The sequence below is a fragment of the Ambystoma mexicanum genome, chromosome 2p, assembly GCF_040938575.1.
Source record: "Ambystoma mexicanum isolate Mex_15411 chromosome 2p, UKY_AmexF1_1, whole genome shotgun sequence".
Taxonomy (NCBI): domain Eukaryota; kingdom Metazoa; phylum Chordata; class Amphibia; order Caudata; family Ambystomatidae; genus Ambystoma; species Ambystoma mexicanum.
In genome coordinates, this window is record NC_090923.1 from 639,554,109 (window position 1) to 639,576,063 (window position 21,955).

Below are 21,955 nucleotides of genomic sequence, written 5' to 3' on the forward strand. Positions count from 1 at the left end.
GCAGATGTTGCTCCTTCCTCAGACACTCCACACGAGCTGCCACTCAAAAACTAATATTAACCAACACATTGGGCAGTACCAAACAGCCCAGAAACACAGAGGCCTCATCCAACTCCCTTCCTAGCTCCCCCTAGGAAGACTCTCTCGAAATTAAAGGCGAATTCAGATCATAAATGATTTCCCCAGTCCCAACCTTCGATAATAGCTTGCTAGGCACCTTCTCAGCTAAGCACAGTGCCTGATGTTCCAGTGAATTAATCCACTAAAGACTTCCATAGAAAGTAATATTTTAGAAATGTTTCCACCACCCATTCTCTTAAATCAAGGTCTAGAATACATTTTTGTTCTGGGGCGCTAACCCTAACCGCTTATCCACCTGCTATTTCTGCTATATCCTAATTTATGTGGTATTGATTTAGTTTTCCTATGTAACAATGAATCAATAAGTTTATTCAAATAAAAACTCATAACACTACACGAAAAGATTTATACAATAAACTACATAAAAGGAAGGAGTACAATAAAATCCTGGATTCATCTTTAGTCATGATAGGTCAGTTACATCTAAAAATGTCCTTTAAAAAATGTACAAGGCTAAACATAATATACAATGTATATACCGATCTATAATTCACTAAATTTAAACTTTTTGATACTGGAACAATTTAGTTCATTCTTGTTTTTTTATATGAGCAAGAAAATAGTATATGTAGGCTTGTTCTTGGCGTTACACCCTCACAATCACATTTAGATGTATAAGGCCTCATTACAAGTATGCCGGTCCGGAGATAGGGGTCCAGTCAAAACCGCACCGGCACCTTTTCCTGGACCGGCATACTTCGAGCCACGATGCCGCCAACACCGTCACTGCATGTGCCCTACCGTATCCAGCAGCACCGTGAACGTAATCTGTGGAATAACGCGTCGGCCGTGACTGAGACACTGGCATGTCGGTAGTATGTGCACATTCAGAGTGCCACGCACACGGAAACACTGGCATGGAAGTGGCGGTAGCACTGTGATGACCGCACCGGAAACACTGGCATCGCGGTCCGACCGTTAAACAGAGTCAGGTGTGCAGAAACAGGCCACAGGTAGCCCAAATCAGCCCAGGTCGCCACTATGAGCACTGCAAAAGCACAAAAGGACCACTCCCACACCCCACACCCCTTCCAACACTACCATGCTTGCAGCAGCAGTAGCAGTAATAGAGCTGGAGCCGCAGCATGCAGGGATACAACTTGAAGAGGCAGAGGAGGTGGCGCAGGAGGAGAAGGAGGGCCATCATGGCCATGCAAAATAACAATGGCCAGCAGGTTGCACCCCGCAGGCAGCCACCCATGCCACGCATAAGGGCCACACCATTCAACCTCAGCCAAACCCAGATCCACACCCTGTAATGGCTAGACAGGGACACCATCACCTCCATAGTGGGCCTGAACTACGATGACCTTGTCAGCCTCATCCAGATCCGTACTCCCCTCCCCACCCCTTGCTCAAGGTAGTGTCTGTGCTACATTTCCTTGCCACCGGCATCTACCAACACATTGTGGGTGAACTGCATGGGCTATCCAACCATGTTTTTCGCAGGTCCTCTTTCAGGTCATTGATGCCCACCTGCGGCACATGTGTGATCACATAGGCCTACCCAGGTTAATGCCAAGGAAATAGCATTCCATGCCCTTGCCAGCATGCCCAATGTGATTGATGCATTGGACTGCACACATGTGGAGCTGGTGGCCAGGCATGCCATTGTCGTAGTGTAAAGGAACCGTAAACTATACCACTCCCTCAACAAGCAGATGGTGTGTGATGCACACAACCTTATCACCCATTGCTGTACAAGATTCCATGGTGCTGAGGAACTCCACGCTCCCTGGGTACATGGCACGTCACAGCAGAGAGCATACCTGGCTGTTGGGGGAGTGTAATGATCAAAGCATGTGCACTGTGGAATTGGGGGGGGCATAATACTCCTGAGCGTACCTGGCAGTTGGGTGGGTGTAATGATCGAAGCATGTGCACTGTGGAATTGGGGGGTCCACAACTATCTGCAGTGCATGTGTGCAATGCGATCTCCAACACATGAATAGCATGCCTGAGTTAAAGGGCATGACTCGCGTGTGTCAAATAGACAGACAGAACATGCGCATGCATAATATATCAAAGCTGGACTGCAACATAAAATGCACTACAGGTACCATAATGCATCACACCAATGTCCCAAATCCCTGCAAAAACACATTGGGCACCACGCACACCGCCTGCATCACTGACTGATCATTCAAATGCAGCACAACACCCCACCTCCAAAGCACTAGCGTACTGCACAGCATGTACACCGGGTCCCCTGCCTGTTCCAAGTGCACATACACATATGCATGTAACCAGAATGGAAATAAAATAGCATAGCTGGACATATCAATGGATGGTTGATTATAACCATCCTGGGACATGCAAATCGAAGCCAAATCACAACACACATTCACCTGACTTGTGTGTGTCGTAGTGAAAGGTCATAGTGCAAGGTGGCTGTAAATGGGGCATGGAAAAGTGACAGCAAACCAACCATCCACCACGCATAGTGACAAAGTATTTTGGCTGCTTGGCAATCATTAGCCTGTCATCGCCTTCCCAATCCAATTAATTCCTACTATGGTACCCCCCTGTGTATACAATCACATCCATCATGTTGCCAGATTCACAGATGCTGGTCAACTACTCCCATGCAGCACATTCAGTACATCAAAATGCAAGCATGCCTTCACGCATGTACTCAATCTCTGAATAATAGCAAATCCTTTTTGCATGTAAACAAACATTATCACCTGTGACAGCTCTGCCTACCATGTCTGCGGCCCCCACCAGGGTGGTCTGAACTGACTGGCACAAGGGCTGTATCAGGCAGATTTCTCTTTGGCAGGCCCAGAAACAAGCCACCTGGTAATGCCACCGGCACACTTATAGCCAGACAAGCAAAAATTGCTGTTTGCATTGACATTGATGAATGCAGACAGAAATCCGTCAGATCACCCTGAATCTATGCAAAACTGTACATACAACACAGACATCAATTTACATTCACAATGCACATGTTACTATACTCCTCTATGACATATGCCAAGTATCATGCAAATCACACGTAATAACTAGCATTAGTGAGTGAACAATATACAGACTATCAACATGATACAGGCCCCACAGTGATTTAGCCCTCTTTCCGTCCCTCGCATGCAGGTGATGCTGGATACCCCTTGATGACATGGCTGATGACCCCCCGTGAGGCAACCACAGAACCAGCACGAGCAGGGATACAACCGTGCTCACATCAGGACACGTACGATTGAGCAGACATTTGGCGTATTAAAAGAAAGGTTCTGCTGTCTGAGCAGATCAGGGGGTGGGGGTGCGGATGTACAGCCCTGTGAAGGTGGACAAGATAGTCCTGGCCGGTGCCATGTTGCCCAACATGTGCATCAGGCACAATATACCACTGCCCCCGGACATGGACATGCACCCACTTGATGCAGAGGATGAGAATGACAGTGATGAGGAACTGCCATTGGCAGATCGCAGGGATGCTGTGGATGGCCATGAAGCACGCAATGCACTGATCACCCACTATTTCTGAGCACATCACACAAGCACATGCCCTAGGACAGCTAACACACTCAGCACTGTATAGGAAATAAATCACTCAGTCACACTAAATATGAATGTCCAGTCATGATTTCGATGCAACACCAAGTGTAATGTATATAATTAAATGAATACCAAATGTGGAACGGCACCAACTACCCAAACTATCCGTCCCCATCCCCAACTATCCCTCCCCACTACCCTTCCCCAACTATCCCTCTCCACTCCCCATCCCCAACTATCCTTCCCAACTCCCCATCCCCAACCATCTCTCCACAACTCCTGTCATGTTGTCTAAGTAGTCCTTGCAGAAGACACATACAGGGCACATGTCTGTTGTCGGACTATTTGCATCCCCTTTTGCTATCTGGTGTGCAACTGTGTGCAGAGGTGGACCGTTGCATTGAACACTGCCTTGGGCTGCTGGGCACAGAACTTGCAAGCGTGGAACTTGTGGATGGTGTGTGGGCCTGCTCACGGCAATAGAGGACATGACACTATTGCCCTTGCGTACCCTCCTGACCATCTGGACGATGGCAGTTGGGCAACATCCAAGGGTACTTGCATTTCGCCACCGACTGGCCTGTACACTCTCCCGCATCAACTGCGCCTCTTGCTGCACTAGGGCAGTTAAGGCATCCTGACGTTCCCTGATGCACTGGAGTCTGCCATCCATTTCCCCAACACTGGGGAAGGGTGGGCGTTGTGGGCTCATTCGGTCCATCGGGCTGAATACTAAAGGCTCATAGCTGCTGTGGTCACTGGTCTCTCCTGGTTCGACTCCACCATTGTCAGCTATGTCCTCTGCATTTGATAGATGGGCACGTGCATGTGGCTGCTCTGGTGGTGGTGGTACTACAGCAGCTGGGGCTGGCGGGATGTCCGCAGCTGTGCTGACAGTTATGGTAGGCGATGACGGGATGGCCGCAGCTGTGCTGACAGTGATGGTAGGGGCTGGTGGGATGGCTGCAGCTATGCCAACAGTGCCAGTTGTGCCAGTGGAGGCTGTGGTGTCCTGCAGTGGTTGCTGCCCCTTGAGGTGCTTGCCTGGACCGGTTCACTGCCAGATGATGTGCCTGAGGCAGTCAGAAAGGCATGTTGTCAGTGAACAGTGTGGATTGATGAAGCAGACATACATGCATTATGTTTGTCGTGGCTGTGCTGTGTCGGGGACATGGCGTGGTACATGGCATGGTGCACACATGCTTGTGTTATGCGTACTGAGCAGCAGGATGCATGATGTTTGTACATGGTACAGAAGCACGCTTGGGATTCTGTTGTGGTGTACTGCCAATTGCTGTGTACAGTGTTATGGGGGGGTGCTCATGCTGTGGGATGTTGGGGTGCGGAGGGGTGTGGTATGCATGAGGTCAGCAAGGGCTTGCTGCCTGTACCAGTTACAGACACAGTTGTGTATTTATGCTTGGGTGTCGAGCTGGCTGGGACAAGGGAGGGGTCACATGTTGCCTTTGTGTGCAACAGTGGTCATTTGTGGGTGGAGATGGGGCTTAGCACTGATGTGATTTTGTGCCAGGGGAAGCACGGCAGGCACACATGCAGTATGCTGTGGCAGGGTGATGTGTGTCTGTGTGGGAGCAGATGCATGTTCAGTTGGCAGTACAGGGTGCCAGTGCAGGGTTCTACGTGTTTTACTGGGATGGGTCATATTTTGGTGGCCAGGGTGTATGTCTATGTATGCACCCAGTTGTTGTTTTATTTGGGGGAGGGAGGAGCATGCAGGGTCTTTTCGCCATTGTGGATGATGCAATTGTCATTTTTGTGATATGTTGGTACACTGGTGGGTGCAGGGTGACCAGGGAGGTTGATATTACATTGGGGTTACGTGTACTCGCTGGCCTTTGGCGGGTGTCCCGGCTCCAGCCTCCACAGCACTGACGCCTTCAATGGACTCCAGGTTCAGCACACTGCTGCACGTCTACTCCCAGGGCATCAAGCGTATTGGGGATGCGCTCCCACCACCTGTAGCCATGCCCTGTCTACGCTGGGCCGAGAGGAGGTTGAGTACACTAAGGCGCAGGTCGTCCCATCGGTTGTGGCAGTCTTGCACTATGCAGGTGGTTGTGCCATTTGCCGACACCTTCTGGGCCACCTTCTCCCAGATGCTCTTCTTGCGCAGCTGGGTTTGCCTGTGCTGGTCGTTGATGAAGAGCTCTGTGGCATGGTGGACAATGGTGTCCACTAGCATGTTGGGCTTGGGCTCAGAGAAGCGCGGCTTCCGCTTCTGGGTCTTACAGACTCTAGATGACATGCTGACAGTGTAGTTTGTCTGGTCAGGAGGGTTGGATGTTGCCTGTGCTTTGAGTATTGCAATGGATTGTGTTTTTATAATGGCCACCAGCCAATTTTCTGTTCCGGCGATCACTTTTTTTCCGGTCACGGTAATTGTGGGACCGCTGTTACCAGTGCCGGTGGGTCCGGAACCGTAAGGTCAGATTCAGATACACCGGCACAGAGGACGATGGTGTTGTCAGTTTTTGGGTATCTTGATGGTGTTTCTGTGATGTCGGTACCGCTGTTTCCGGCATTCCAGGATGCGCATGCCCGACAACACAATCATCCAGTGATTCCGGAATCACGGGTTGCTGGAAACGGTGGCACTGGCATGACGGTAACTGGGAATACTTACATAGTCTTGCTCACATTTTGTCGTCATTGTGATGGCTGGTAATTGGTTGAAATAAAATATTTCCATCTGCTTCCTTCCCTTGACATTCAATACAACATTCAGGTACGTATATCCTTGAAGGACAAGAATTTCTGCATTTTTGTAGAGGGATCCAACAAAGTTTGCTTTCAATAGCATTTGTCAATCTTCAATCATATAACTTTGTAATTTGTCGTTTCAATACAAATGTATCTTGTTTACTATATCCTGTTTGTGGTTCTATAGATTGAACAAATCCATAGAAGCAAAATACTTTCTAACACATGCAAGCCATTTGATTTCATTTGCATCAGTCCTCGTCATAAGATCCTAAATCAAAGCTCGAGTGAGCTTGCCTTGCTCATTTGACCATACCGCTAGAAATACATAGGCAGGTGCTGCTTCCAGTATTACATCAATCAGAGTGATTTGCAATTCCAAGTACAAGCATTCATCAGCTGTACACTACCTTACACCACGTATGGATTTAAAGAAATCACGCTCTACCTTTGCTATTCCATATTGCCTATTTTTAGCCTATACTCCAGTGAGGTAGTGTGCTTGTCCACATGTCTTGGCTGTATAGATTTGTAAAGCTGGGAGTTTGGCATTAATGCTGTGAATATTCATAAAGTGTTTTAAAAACAGCATTAGTTCTTTGCTATATGAACAGCCATATTCTGGGCATGTGTCTGCCATTCTCTGTTCTTATTAAAAGAAATATCTAGATAGTTGAAGGGATCCAATTTTTAGAGCTCTTCTAAGCCAATGCAGAACTTATTGCACATGTTGTTAATCCTACTTTTAACCCTAATGGTCTGTTTTCTTTGTGGCAGAACAAAGGAGGTGATGGCTGAAAGTTTAAAATTAAATCGTAACCTCTGGCATTGCTCTGGGAAACCCTCCAGACAATCGTTCTTCGCCTGCTAGGCCATTACAAAAGTGGAAAGACCATGTGCAAATCAGGCTTGGACCCACACCAAAAGGGACCGCCCTGCCCGAACTGCTTGGTCACATTCCTGCTGCAAGAGACCACAAGCATCCCCAGTCATATTTCCGCCGGATTTGTGTTCACCTTCATTTTATGTTTAGTCATGAATGTAGCATAACCATCCAGCAGTTTCAGTAACGCATTTGGGGTCCTCCTCATCAATAGCACATCATCAACATACGTTAGACATGGCAATAGCCTACAACCTATTTGAGGAACATCAGGTGTTAGATGAACTAGATCATCTACAAGACCATTTAAGTATACATTTCCTATGTAGTATTCACTAATACATTCATGTTTTAAGCATTTCCTTTGACTATGTTATTCATCTCTCCTTCTAATTAGAGTTATATTAAGGTATAGCTTGCATCTCTCATTAACATCAGTTGGGTCTTGGCCGTGTCAAGCTACCAGGGGTAAGCAAGGCACACTTCAACCTCTGTCAGGCCTCTGATTTATTCACACAAAGTAAAAGATATTCCAGATAAAGTCAGTTCTAAAGATGAAGGGGCAGTAAAAACACAATATAAAATGGGCATACACATTCAAAATCACAAGGAAACTCACTACAGGGCTTTACTGCACAGTAGTCAAATTGGGTGCTGGGGTCCATGGTATAACACCATGGCCCATGGCGATCCTTGTCTGGATTCCGACAGTAATTCTGCTCCAAGCCAGCCGTGGGGTGTGTTATTGGAGAGATCCTGAAAAAGAAATTAACATGTAATGTTAAATGCCCTCCTGATATCTACATGACATGTCTAAATTCATGCCGTTTTTCTCTGAGGCATTTCCCAACACTATACTACAAAACTGTTCCAAAGTAAGGTCCTCATTTCTTTTAGCTCAATCTTTAGTTGTATGTTTTCCATCTCAAAATGTATTTATTGATGGTTAATTTACAAGACACCCACGTAGTATAAGATTGCTTGCTTCGTGGCACCCCAGAGGACCAATCAGAAGTGCATCAATAAATAGCAACATCAGTACATATCAGTAAGTGCTTGAACCAAACAGTTAAGGAGTGAAACGGGGAATGGCAGCAGAGGCAGAGCCAGAAACAAGTATTGTTTCATATCCAAAGGTCCAGAGGTGCAGCAGGGCAGGCAAAAGCAGGGTCACACTGCCTGGTGGCCTTGGGCGAAGGTTGAGTCCACAGACCTACACACCCAAGAAATCATACAAGGGAGACACAGATAGTGTTGTGTAGGGAGGGAGGGCTTCAGTTGTGAAGGAGGGTGCGGGGGGCAACTGTCAATGAAGCAAACATGGGGGAGTGAGGAGACCTAGAGGGAGAGAAGATCACAGCCACTTAACAACCATGTCTTAATTGTTTTCTTTTCTAAACCTCAGAGGCTTTTCCTCAGCTCTCATAAGTAAGAGGATGTTGTTCAGGAGGGTAGAAAATGCCAGTGCAAGGGTTTTGCCTCTAATCCTTAACTTTCTAATTTTTTTTGGTGTGATTTTCATGAAGCCAGAGGACTGCAAGTACCCGGTAGTTCCATCAATCTTGACTTTGTTGAGTTATGTCAGAGGAATCAGTTCTCCAAAAGGCACAGTGAATGAAGATGAGAGATTTCAGGAATATATGCTGCTTGATCGGGAGCCAGTGGAGAAATCAGAGCCTACATACAGTCAGTTTGGCTACCCTCATGGCTCCAACAAAAACTAAAGCCACAAAACAAAATGGAGGAGTTGTGGGACTTGAAAAATGCTGTAGTATACATATGGCTACTAACATGCTTAAAGACTACAGGCATGGTGTAGCAAAAAGTAAACTACACAGTTGCTACCAGTCTACTAGGCTACACACTTTCTGTGTAATAGTAATCAATCAGAGACAAAATGGGGTACTTAAACACCCCGTGGGAGTCAGTGCTTGGTGTCCGAGTGCTTGTGAGAATGGGGACTGGATGAGAGCACATGTTCATGTGTGGCTGGAGCAGTGATGTCAGGGAAACCTGATGGAATGTTGAGTGGATGATGCATGTATGACTGAGGGTAGGCCAGTGGGTCTCTGCCTATGTACTTAGCTGTGGATCACCACTTAACAATCATCTGTCATTCTACATAATAAAGAAGCAACTTGTACTTTATTTATGCTTACCGTCTGTTCCATGGAGTTCTTCCTTCACAGTTCAATCTCAACATAACTGATGAGTCTGACATATGCTGTGTGTGGGGCAGGGGAGAGGGACTGCTGAGAGAGAAGGATATAGCCCACTACACCTCAGAAGAAAACACTCTGGTGATAGTTCAGGAGCTCCTATCGGGTACCATCTGCAATACGGAGGATTGCAGATGGTACCCGATACGAGCTCCTAAACTATCACCATTTGTGACCTTGGTAAAGAGGCTCAAATTCTGTGCATCCCAGCAGTGTTTTGTTAGTGCTGGCTGGTAGTAGCCAAAGTGGAGGTCGTCAAGGTAGAACATTTCTGGCTTTGGAGAGCTGGAAGTTTAAAGCACCTGTTTCGTCCCCTATGAATCTGCTGGGCTGTGAAAAGTCCCAGATGTCAAAAGGTGAGTACCCAGATCCTAGTCCAATGTTTCGGCTGGCGTATGGTGTCATGGGGAGACTACAAGAAAGACTACAGAACTTCGTAGTCAGTGGTTGCCCACAAACGTCTCATGAAGTCCTCCGTGGTAATCTACAAAAACATGCGCAATCATTACCTCAGACGTCAGCGCATACCGTCCTCCACCAAGAGAAGAATTTTCCCATCCTTGGCGTATCACGAGAGCAAAGTGGAACTAGGGCTGTGGTTTCATGCTCCTGCTCCATCAGAAGTCACCATCAATGGGATGGCACTGTTGTGCTGCTGTGACCCTAGGCGTGACTTGCAGAAAGGCCTGGTAAGTGGTGAAGGAAATCTGCACTTGCAAGTGCCACTTTTCCCATATGCTAGTGAGGAGATGACAGACTTCGCTGGCAAACTGCAAGGTACTTTGTGCTCCCAACAAGGCTTGGGTGTGGGGCCGGCAGCCCCCACAATGAACTGGTGGCCAAATGCACTTTGGGGGTGCATGTCTGCTCCCTGTTGGTAATGGGGGAGAAACGTCAGGGGAATGCTTCATTCTTATAGTGGTTGATTCTTTGCTGCAGTATCTAAACAGGTTTACTCAATGTGATGCTGCACAGACTGGTTTTCTCTAGTTTTGCGGGTACTGGATCAATAGCATTAGGGTAATGTTGGACACGGTGTTGCTGTGTACATAGGGGATGGTAGGACCATTCCAAAATGCTTTCTTGTGGCATTATTAGATGTGCTTAGATGCTAGAAGCATTTAAGTTTAAGAAGGTTTGCTTGTTGAATAAGTTCCATTTTGTCTTAAGATACCCTGTGTTTTCTTATCTTCAGCATAGGTCACGTGTGGGTGGAGGGCGCAGTTATAGAGATGGTTGGGGTATGCTACAGTGTTCCTCAAAATTGTCTTTACTGCCCATCAAGTCAGAATTCCTGTTTTGGGGATTTTAAGCCCACTTTTTGGAGCCCTGCGACTGTTTGTATTTTCTGCCCTTGTGTTTTTGGATCATTGATTTCTTTTTGGTGGTGAGTGGGACTTCTCCTGAAGTGCCCCTGTCAATACTTCCCTTTGTATCTTACTTAGGATATATAATATTGGGTCGCCCCTTAGGTGCCAAGTCCCAGTGTTGCCCCTAAGGCTCCCCATTTTTAAAATCACTGTAGGGAGTAGGTTGGTGGCAGCTATACTTTAGTTTTGGCTTCCCTTAGGGTGCAAGTCATTTTACTGCATTGGGAGGCCAATGCAACTGTTTGGCAGCTATTAGGGTAAATCCTGATCTCTGCAATTTTAAGTTTCAGGTCTTTATTTGTTCATGGTGACCACAAGGTGGCCTGAAATACCCATTCTGACTATGTGGGCTCTTTGTGAGACCACAATGGCAGTCTCGATGTTGGTTCTCAATGGTTTAGTCCAGTATAGGCCCCTAAACTCTCCCTCTCACTTCGTGTTGTGGTGGCGTTGGCCCAGTAGCAATTCCAGTAACCAACCAGTATGGTTGGCCATCTGACCCTTTGCCCATAGCTACTTCTTTTGATCAGCTGGCCGGCCTTTGGCCTGCCCCTTTGTGCAAGGGTATTTCATGCTTTGTCCTGCTCCTGCAACTTGGATGTGGCAGGTCTGCTATCTGTTGAAAGTTATGATTCCTGATACTTTGGCCATTGTAAAGTCCTCAGTTGGCAAAACCTGCTAAGTGCAGTGGCTTGGACAAATCCCAGTTTGGTTTCTTTGCCTCTGCGAGTCCATTTTGGACTTCTTTAAGACTCCTCATGGCTCCCCACATCTGCTAGGTGGAGCCTTCTACTCTAACTGTTACCTGGCCCATTTAATGCCACTCAGTGCCAGGATAATCTGCGTGGCTGTGGGTCTCTTCAACACCCCACCAATACTTCAGTGTAGGATTTCTGAGGGTTCCTCCAGCCATTGTCCCCATACAGGGATAATTTACTGCTGTGCTGTTTTCATCTTTTGTCTACAGTGCCTCTGGGACCTATTTAGCATGTTCCCACATCTTCCTAGAGTCTTCCTTCCACGTTTTCCACTCCTGGCTTGAAGGTTAGAGATGGGGAAAGAAGTCCTGTACTTTCCGAGCTGTTTCTTGCTGCTTGAGCTGTTTTTGCTGAAACCGCTTATGTGAATGTTACATTACTATGTTATATTACTTACATTGTCATCAGGTACTATTGTGGACCTTAAATGGAGAGTGGATGGTTTGTTAGTGGGAGTAGAGGGAGAGTTCACAAGTGCTTTTGCTATGGCGTTGGTAGTTTCAGCTCCCAAAAAAATAGCCAGTGTGTGTGGGGTTGCTTCTAGGTGATCTGGGTTGGCCGAACATGCAAGGCGTTTGTATCTAGCTATGTTCTAGTACCGGTTTTGAGATTGTGTATGTGTTATTAGAGTAGGTTTGGAGTTCTGCCGTTTGTGTAGGGGGCATGTTAAGGGGGGGGGGGGGGGGTTGTGTGTGTGTGTGTGTGTGTGTGTGTGTGTGTGTGTGTGTGTGTGTGTGTGTGTGTGTGTGTGTGTGTGTGTGTGTGTGTGTGTGTGTGTGTGTGTATATATATATATATATATATATATATATATATATATATATATATATATGACGCGTTTAGCTTTGTTTGGTCTCTTTTTGACAATGTCCCATGGTTTGCGAATTAGCTCGTCATATTAAACAGCATGTTTTTACTGCTTTCTTGAAGGTTAGGTGTTCCTCCACTGTGTGTGTATTCCCTTAGGGAGAAAGTTCCAGGGTTTCGTTGAGATTCTTGTGTTAGGTAAAATGTCTATCTCGTGTGTAATTCTTCCCATCTACTGAAGCCCCCAGCAATTTCTGCGGGACTATTGGATTTTTATCTAACTCTCCTGAGTGAGTGGCAACCTTCCTCCTCACTCACTCTTTTCTGGGACTCTGAGAACCCTTTTTGCTCTCTCTTGATGTAGTCTGCTTTCCTCCATCCTTTTATGGCATCTGTATTTTCCTATTGCAGCACACAGCCCCTTCTGTGCAGTGTTGCTGGGAGCTCCTTGAGCTTCACTCTTTGCTTTTTTATCCCTGTGCTAACCTAATGTTACCAAGAGATAGGGGATACCTTTCATCCTACCCAAGCTTTTATTTTGTAAAATCAGCCTGCACCACCTTATGTCGAGGGCTGAGGGAATACATGGTATTCCTTCTCTCACTTCTCCTGTAACTTTCTAGTTACAGCAGCCAGTTTATCTGAGTGGTGTAACGCTCACCTGATTCCCGCAGAGGCGCCAGTCTTGACTGGGCGAATACCGTATCTTCGAAGGTGATGTGTAACACACGGTTGACTCTTTGGGCTGGACCTCTGTGCACTGTATGTCTGACTCGAAGAGTAAGATGTCTGCAGATAGAAAATATGGGATTAATGAACTGGGGTTATTGGGTGTCTCTCTCTTCTTCCCTTTCTCTTCTCGTGTAGAACCCCAAAGGTTAACGCTCTCACCTTAGGTAAGTGAACGCCGAGCTCTCCATCTGCCTCGGGGCAGGGTGCCGTAACCAGTTTCTTCACTGGGTAAGGGTGCAGGCCTCTTGACTTCAGAGGACTGCTGTCCGTCGTTTACTGCACGAACGGTAAGTTCCGAGTATTTCAAATGTCTTTAAAAGTCTTTTGTAATGATGTCTCTTATTTTGCAGGGTTCCGGCGATGGCGGATGACGGGCTGAAGTGAGTTGAGGATGGAACCCGTGTGAGGAATAGAAGCGCCTGGAAGCACGTAAGTAAGCGCTTGTTGCTTGCTTCACGATGCGCACTAACTGTCCTTTTATCTTGCAGGTACAAGTTCGGAGCTGCTGAAGGGTGCCGGAATTCCCACTGGGTTCGGCGTGGGAAGGAGTAATGGCACGTGAGTAATAAAGTTACCCAATGTCTTTAAACGCACCTTCTTTTGTCTTTCAGATGCCGGATGCAGCGCCGAAGGCCTCCGGAACGTGCGAAGAGTTGGTAAGCTTTTGTCTTTCAGATGCCGGAATGCAGCGCGAAGACCTCCGGAGCACGCGAAGAGTAGGTAAGCCTTTGTCTTTCAGATGCCGGAATGCAGCGCGAGGCGTTGGTGACAGCCGATGGACCAGGTAAGAGATGAGCTGTCTCTGAAGACCGTAGTGCTAACCTGTTCTTTCTTGTTTCTGTAGGTGTTGCTGAATACTGGATTCAAGATGGTAAGCCTTTTTCCCTTAGGCCCAGGATCAGATGCAGAAGACACGATGAGCGTTCTGCTGCAGAGGATGCAGAATAACGCAAAGCAAGATTCATCCATCGGGTGTGGTTTAAATAGCCTCCTGTAGTGCTTAGGTGTCTCCTTCCACAGCCTCGCCTAGGTAAGAAAAGAGTTCCTGCTTTCCAGAAGAGTTCCAGTGTTCTGAACCTAGGGAGTGGCTCCTGCCCCACCCAACAGGAAAAGTAGTCCCAAACAGAAGAGGATCAGAGGCTCAACTGGCAGGTAAGTAAGCAGCATGGTCTGCTGCAGGTAAGTCCACCCAAGCATTATGAGCCCGGCGCTTCCAGCGCTGGGACTGGGCATATTTATGAGCCTGGTGCCACTGGCGCCAGGACAGGGTCCAAAAGGTCCCAATTGGGACTGGTTGGCACTCGGAATCTGAGTTATGGGTCTGCTTCCAAGGGAGTTGGGTGAGTCCTGACCTTTTGGAAGCAGAGATCATGACAAGTGGCTGGTGGCAGTGGATATTTTCTACCGACTTTTGTACATTTTACACGCAGGCTGCCATCAGAGCTGTGGTATGGGACACATGGGTCACCATTGACCTAAAATGGTGCATGTCTTTCTCGCCAACTCACGATGGTTTGCCCTTTCTTGAGCCTTCTTCTGCCAACCTGGGTGGGGGAAGTCCTGTTCACTCTTTTGTCTTTGACGGGCTCCCATTGAGAAGCCCTGTGTCTGGAGGACAGGAAAATGGGAGGACATCGAAACTCCTGAAGGACTTTGTCCTACAGTATGTCTGCTTAGATCCAGTTCTGACTGGGTGCCTGCAGCCACCACCCAATGTTTGAATGTAGTATGCATGCCGATTGGCTGGGTTCCTGCATAAAAGGTAAGGGTCTTGATGCTGAAGCCAGAGTCGACCACTGGAAGATCTATTCCGAAGAAGAAGAAAGAAGGGGACATCTGCAGCTACCTCCAGCGACCGCCAAAGCCGCCTAAGCAACCGCTGCTGCTCCAGCTTTCTCTTGTGTGCAACAGGGAAGATCCAGACCGGACAACTTCCTCCCTTAGTCTGGTGGGCCAACCAGTCCCGAGATCAACTACAGTTTGAGCCATCCCACAAAGTGCTCCAACATTCCAGGCCTACAATACCCGAATACCCTGGGATCTCTGGCACTGCCGTGGTGCATCATCTCGTCAAGCGCAGTCCTGGCTACAAACTTGTGGGCATCTGTCTGGGCCTAAAGAGACTCCATCCGATCTGAAAAGTCCCCTCAGAAGATTTGGCAACCGAGCAAAGGAAGAAAGTGCGCCAGGTGCCAGCTGTCGCTGCTACCAAGCCTGTGTCGAGCCTCCACAACCAAGTGCCACAAAGACCATCTGCTGTGACCTAGTACGACCACCTACTCCCACCAAAGGTTCTTCCTCCAGCCGGCAAGGCCAGAAACCCAAACCGGAGCTGGTGTCTTCTTACCTTCGGGACCCGACAGTGACATCATTGTTCTTCATCATAGAAAGCACGGTCTCGCTCCTGGCTACTTACCTGGGCAGTTGTGTTGCTCTTCGGCCCTCTTAGGGAGAATGCTCTTATAAGGTTAATTTCCCAAACCTAGTGAGTCCCCCAGCAGCTTTGCTGGATTTTTTGGGGTTTGTTTTTTTCTCCTATTAAGAGTGAGAATCTTTTCCTCCCACTCTTAGGCATGATTTGAGGTATGTCTTTGACTCTTTGTGTGCTTATGGGCTATGGGGCTTTCTTTCTGCTCCATAGTGTATCATCTATTTTTTATGTGTGTGTCACACAGCACCCTCAGTGCAGTAACACAGGGGTGTCATAGTGACCCCCAAACATAGACTCCATACCCTGGGACTGACTACTGTCTCCCAGGGCATGTAAAGTCACCATTGACTTTACTAGTCCTAAATTGTGAACAGAACCAGTACAAACCATCATATTGTGCACTGTCCAGTCCCCCCCTTGTCAAGTTTCTGGCTGGTGGCAGTGGTTACCACGCGAAATATTCCACCGGAATATTCTCTATGGGATTTTCCCATTGATTTTAAACGCACCACTTTTTGGTGCAATGTTAAAGATACAGCTGGTTTATTTACTTAACATTAAATTAACGGTTGGGTCTTTTTGCCAGAACTCTTTTCTAAAATGGCGTTCGTGTCCGCCTCTGTAACTCTGACCAAGGTTGAGCCCTTTGTCCCACTTTTTGGTGGGCTTCTCCACAGAAGCCCTCCAAATGGTGCCACTCTGTCTGGGTTCCACAGGATGGGTGGGGAGGGGAATTGGCACCCTGGACTGCGTTGCCTTAGCAACTCAAGTCGCACTCTGTTCTGATGATGAAGCCCTGAAAATCTTCTGCTGGATGAGTCCTTGAGCTGGTGGGACCAACCAGTTCGCCCCTTTCGCCTTCCAAAGACGTCTCTTGGTCGAATCGCCCGTGTCAAGCACCCCGGCGGCGGGATAGCCAAGCTTCACCACTTTGACCGCGAATAAAAAGGAACGCACCTTTTATCGACTAACTCAGCGGCTGGTTTCATCCCTGTGCAGTGCAACGACTCCACGTTTCCTCCTCAACGAGATCCTCTCTTCCCCTGGTCGAAACAACAAACTGCAACCACTGCCAGGAACAACTGCCACCGCTGGAGCTTCTGCTCTCCTTAAGGTACTGTGTCCTGCCTGGCCTCCCTTTCTTCGGTTTGCCCAAGGTGTCCCTTAAATCCTTGGCTTTCCAACTGGGTTGGCCCCAGACCTTCTAACTTTACCTTCTTGAATCACCCCAACCTCTTTTGAACATTCTGCAAAGACTTTTAGTGCATTTTAAACCGTGTGATCCTGGGCACATTCTGCTTTGCTCCATTTAAAGTGGGCCTGGTTTATGAACTTTGGCTCTACAGTATATACTGCCTTTATTCCCTTGTTGAGAACTCCTAAAAGTGTTGGGACGGGTTTTATTTCTATGCTCTGCCTTTTTCTCTCCCTTTAACTGAACTATTGAGTGCCATCAGGTTACACGCTCACATCTGTTTTAACAAATCGTGGTGTTTTAACTCTGACTTGTCTAATAGTTATCAAGGGAGGTGTGTATACTTTACCTGACTGTGTTTTAACTTGCTTTTGATTTAGAGTGCTAGTATATTGCCTAAAGTGTGTTTTAAATAAATAATTATATACTTTTTATACAAAGCTCTGGTCAGTGTTTGTTTGCTCTACTGTTTTAGCCCTATTGTGTATACTCTATATACTGCCCTACTCTTCTTGAGAGAGGTCTGACTGCTCAGCCACAGCTACCAGTTAAATCTGGGTGGTGCAGACTGCTACCAATTGGGTTTACTGCTTACTCCTGTAGTCTTAATCTTTTTGCAGTGGTCCCCAAGGGAACTGCACAGGATTCTGCCTAACAGGTCCTCCTGAGCTTCGTGAGTCACATTGGTGTGGACGACCTAACCGTGTTCTCCCGGACCGAAGGACCTCCGTCCTAGAGGCTGAAATCCTTCAGGTGGCCTACCTAGCCCCCCTGAACACTTTGAATCCAATTCCACTACTTGTTATGAATAAGCTACTTCTGATATTTGACAACTTTGACAGCATCAGACTTTGAGACTCACATTCCCCAGATGGGGATATAAGTTTAAACTTACACAAAGTTATCTAAACTACCAGTATTGCTATTTTGTAAATGTTGGGTGAGGAATGATTTGCCAACCTAAAGCTACTCTATTTTTATTTTATTTATTTCTATAGCGCCGCAGTCCGCAGACATCAGGGTGCGTTACAATTAGACAAGGACAACAGAAGAGATGGGACAACATGGCATAAGTACAGCTAGGAAGAGTGCATTAAGTTGGTCTAGACTATTTAATCAGTCATTTATTTGAACAGCAGGGTTTTCAGTTTTTTCCTAAACTGTAGGTAGTTGGGCTCTAATCTTAGGTGGTTAGGGAGTTCATTCCATTTGAAGGCTGCTTTCGTGGGGAAAGCCCGATCAAGTTCATTTGCTTTTTTTGAGTGCATGACTTTCACAAGCCTTTGGGTCTTAGACCGTAGAGCACAGCTTGCTTCATATGGGGGGGGGGACTTGTTTTACTTAGAAACTAAACAGACCCGAATAGGCAACGATGGACGATGGATAATAATTTAAAGGTAATGCGGTCTTCCATAGCTAACCAGTGAAGGGACTTTCGGTCCTCAATGATGTGTTCCCTTCTCGATTTTCCGGTGATTATCCTTACTGCATTATTCTGAATGACCTGACATTGTTTGATACATTTGCTGCTGGCCCCCATCAGCCAGTTCCCATAGTCCAATCTGGATAAGAATGTGGCTCTGGCGATAATGGAGCTGTTTTGTTTACTCAGCAGGGGCCTGATCCATCTAAGAAGTCTCTGATGGTATTGACAAGTGTGCTTCAGGTGTGCTACATGAGCATCGACTCCCAGGGATGCTTGTAGATAGACACCTAGTGTTTTAACCTTATTGGAGACCCCGACATTTGAGTCTTTGATCTTCAAGGTTGAGTAGGCTGAATCTAATTTAACCCTAGCCTGAAGGTATTCAAAGATCATGAGCTTGATTTGCTTCCATTGAGGCACATCCAGTTTGTCTTCATCCAGGCCTCAATGGAGTTGTAAATGCAAGTGAGCTTGTTGTTATCTGTGATGTGACAGCCACTTAGTTCAATGACTAATTGCGTGTCGTCAGCAAAGCTTGTGAAGAAGACTCCTAAATTGGTAAGTAAGGTACATAGACAACGCAAGTAGAGATTAAACAATAGGGGTGAAAAACTGCCCGCTGGGGTACGCTGCACTCTACAAGTCAAGGGGGGGGGATGGTCGCCCAATTGGATGTTAGAGCTCCTGTCTTCTAAAAAGGAGGATACCCATTTGATGGCTTCTTGGGAGCAGTTTCCGATTTGTCTAGGGCTTCTCAGAGTTTCTGATGGTCGAGCAAATCAAATGCTGCCGAGAGGTCCAATAAGATCAGCATACCTGCCTTCCCCTCATCCAAGATACTGAGCATTTTGGTCTGGAGTTCCGTGTGCTCCTCTAAAGCCTGATTGTTGGGTGTGTAGTGTTTTGTCAGCATATTCCTGCAGTTGGCCGGTGGCAACTTTATCCAATATTTTTTTTTTAATAAAACATTTTATTGTTTTCCATAACAAGGTCGAAACAACCACAAAACAAGAAAGCAAAAACAAACAAAAAGGACAGCAAAAGCATTACAGAACAGCATCCTCCGTCAAAGCTCTGCCAAATATTAATGTCACCGGCCACTTTCTTTCCTCCCCCCGGGCCTGTTCTCAAGCCAGTCATATGATGACTACCAGCATCAAGCCCTCAGGGCCCGTATTCTTCCCATTTCCCCCATATTTTGGATGCTTTAGTTGGGCATCCTCTCATACTGTAGATCCGTCGTTACATCATGGCACACAAGTCCATATCTAGTATCCACCGCTCCAGGGTTGGGGGGCCCGGGGCGCCCCATTTTTGTGCAATGTTATGTTTCATTAGGGCCGCCGCGGTATTCAAAAGCAGTTTCTCCCATTTGTTGGAATCTGATTCATCAGGTACCCCAAGGACCAGGACCCGTGGGTCCAGTTCAGTAGAGCGATTGAGCACCCTGGACAGTTCTGTGCAGCAAGTGTTCCAAAAGACGTGTATCTGGGGGCAAGACCAAAGGATATGAAAGAACGTTCCTTCATCCTCTCCACATCGGAGACAGTTCGGGTTTGTTGCCCTCCCCCAGCCGTGCAGGGTGGTCCTAGGGTAGTACACCCTGTGCAGGATCTTAAGCTGCACAAGCCTCAACTTGGACGAGATGGCCACCTCCCGCGGATGCATTAGAACCTGTACACAGTCCTCTGGAGCTATTTGACCCACATCCCTTTCCCATTTGGTCTTTAGTCGCAGTAATTTGGGGGTTGCAAAGGATGTGATGGTGTTATAAAGGATGGATGTGCATTTGGCGGGGATGTTTGCTGGGCGTATATTACGTTCTATGGGTGTGTAGTCTGGGACTACCTCCCCCAGAGGTATGTGGGTTCGCAGGGCATGAATCAGTTGCATAAAGTGGTATCGTTCGGTATTTGGCAATTGGAATTTGTCCCGCAAGTCATCGAACGAGATTAACTTCCCGTCCCTCAGGAGGTCTTCTACCCTCAAGATTCCCGCTCTCACCCAGCGTGGCCATGGTTCAAGCTTCTCTATTTCTTTCAGGTTGCTGTTATACCAATGGGGTTGTGCCGAGGTATTCTTGTTTGCCCACCCCACAAACACATGTGCCTGCCCTCCAGACGGTGGTGGTGTGCGACCCAATCGTCGGAAGAGAGGGCCACTGTGGGGATTGGTATAATAGGTGTATTGGATCTGTACCTTGCATGGCATCCACCTCAGCCTTGATGTGAGGCAGTGCCCGGTCCCCGTGAAGCAGGTCATTGACCACTACGAGTTGTGAGGCCCAGTTTGGAGGCGGGGTACTCCTATCCCTCCCTCCCAGATGGATCTCTGCAGAGTGCTCAGAGCTATACGTGACTGGCCATCCGCCCCCACCTCCCCCATGAAGCCACACTGATCTGGGTGTATCAGGGTGTCCGCCACCGGTTGGAGCCGGTTGGCAAGGAGCTTGGCTAAGACTTTGGCTTCGCCATTAATTAACAAGATCTGCCTATACGAGGCACATATCTCCAGGGGTTTGTCCGGTTTAGGAATTACTACAATGGTAGCCTTGCAAAGGTCCTGTGGGAGGGAACCCTGATCTCGGGCGTTCGACAGCATCTGGTGCAGGGGAGGTGCTATGTTATTACTTCCTAACTTCTGCCAGATTTCAATCGGGAACCCATTAGGCCCCGGGGTTTTCCCCGATTGCACTTGCACTAGGGCCTCTGCTACTTCGGCTTCCGTGAGTTCGGAGTCAAGTACCTCCTTCTATTGCTCCGACAGGGTAGGGATTCCTATGTTATCAAAAAGGGTTAGGTCAAGGGGCAGAATCGGAGCCTGATACAATTCTGCATAGAATTGGGCAAAGGCCTCTGCTATGTCAGTGTCTGACTGGCATCTCTCTCCCTTTGGGGTGAGGATCTCCCGGACACATCGCTGTCCTTCGTCTCGCCTCTCCAGCCAGGCCAGCAGTTTTCCAGCCTTGTCCCCAACCTCATATCCTTGCTCTGGATTCCCAGTGGGCTTGTTTGGCGTTGTCTAGCATAAGGTTCCGGAGGCGTTCGGTGGCCCGTGTGAGGGAAGTGTGGGTCTGGAGGGTTGGCTCAAGGATATGGTTGTTCTCCCAGTGGGTCGCCTCTTTCTCCGCCTCATCTATCTTCTGAAGCCTTTCCCTTTTCCTATTCGCCGTCCAGGAAATTATTTCACCTCGCAGCACGGTCTTATAGGCCTCCCATATCACCACTGGGTCGCTTTCAACAGTATCGTTAATCTCGAATTACTCCGTCGAGATTTCCGTGAGGTGATCCACCAATTCAGGACAACCCAGATAATAATTGTTCAGCCGCCACGTCCTGGGGGGGACCGTACCCTGCAGCCGCGTCTCCACCAGCAGAGGCGAGTGGTCAGACATTTGTCATGATCTCTGCTTCCAAAAGGTCAGGGTTTTCCCAACTCCCTTGGAAGCAGATCCATAACCCAGGTTCCGAGTGCCAACCAGTCCCAATTGGGACCTTTTGGACCCAGTCCTGGCGCCAGTGGCACCAGGCTCATAAATATGCCCAGTCCCAGCGCTGGAAGCGCCGGGCTCATAATGCTTGGGTGGACTTACCTGCAGCAGACCATGCTGCTTACTTGCCTGCCAGTTGAGCCTCTGATCCTCTTCTGTTTGGAACTACTTTTCCTGTTGGGTGGGGCAGGAGCCACTCCCTAGATTCAGAACACTGGAACTCTTCTGGAAAGCAGGAACTCTTTTCTTACCTAGGCGTGGCTGTGGAAGGAGACACCTAA

The 21,955-nt window shown here is 47.7% G+C and overlaps 1 protein-coding gene across 2 annotated transcripts in view; it reads right to left on the bottom strand.

Moving 5' to 3' along the window:
* MST1 (macrophage stimulating 1) overlaps nt 1-21,955 on the bottom strand; it is a 1,288,434-nt gene that overhangs the window by 513,328 nt on the left and 753,151 nt on the right. For both annotated transcript variants that reach the window (XM_069644177.1, XM_069644176.1), the window contains exon 12: nt 7,866-8,002. In XM_069644177.1, the coding sequence (XP_069500278.1) occupies nt 7,866-8,002 (137 nt within the window). The remainder of the gene's footprint in view (nt 1-7,865; nt 8,003-21,955) is intronic.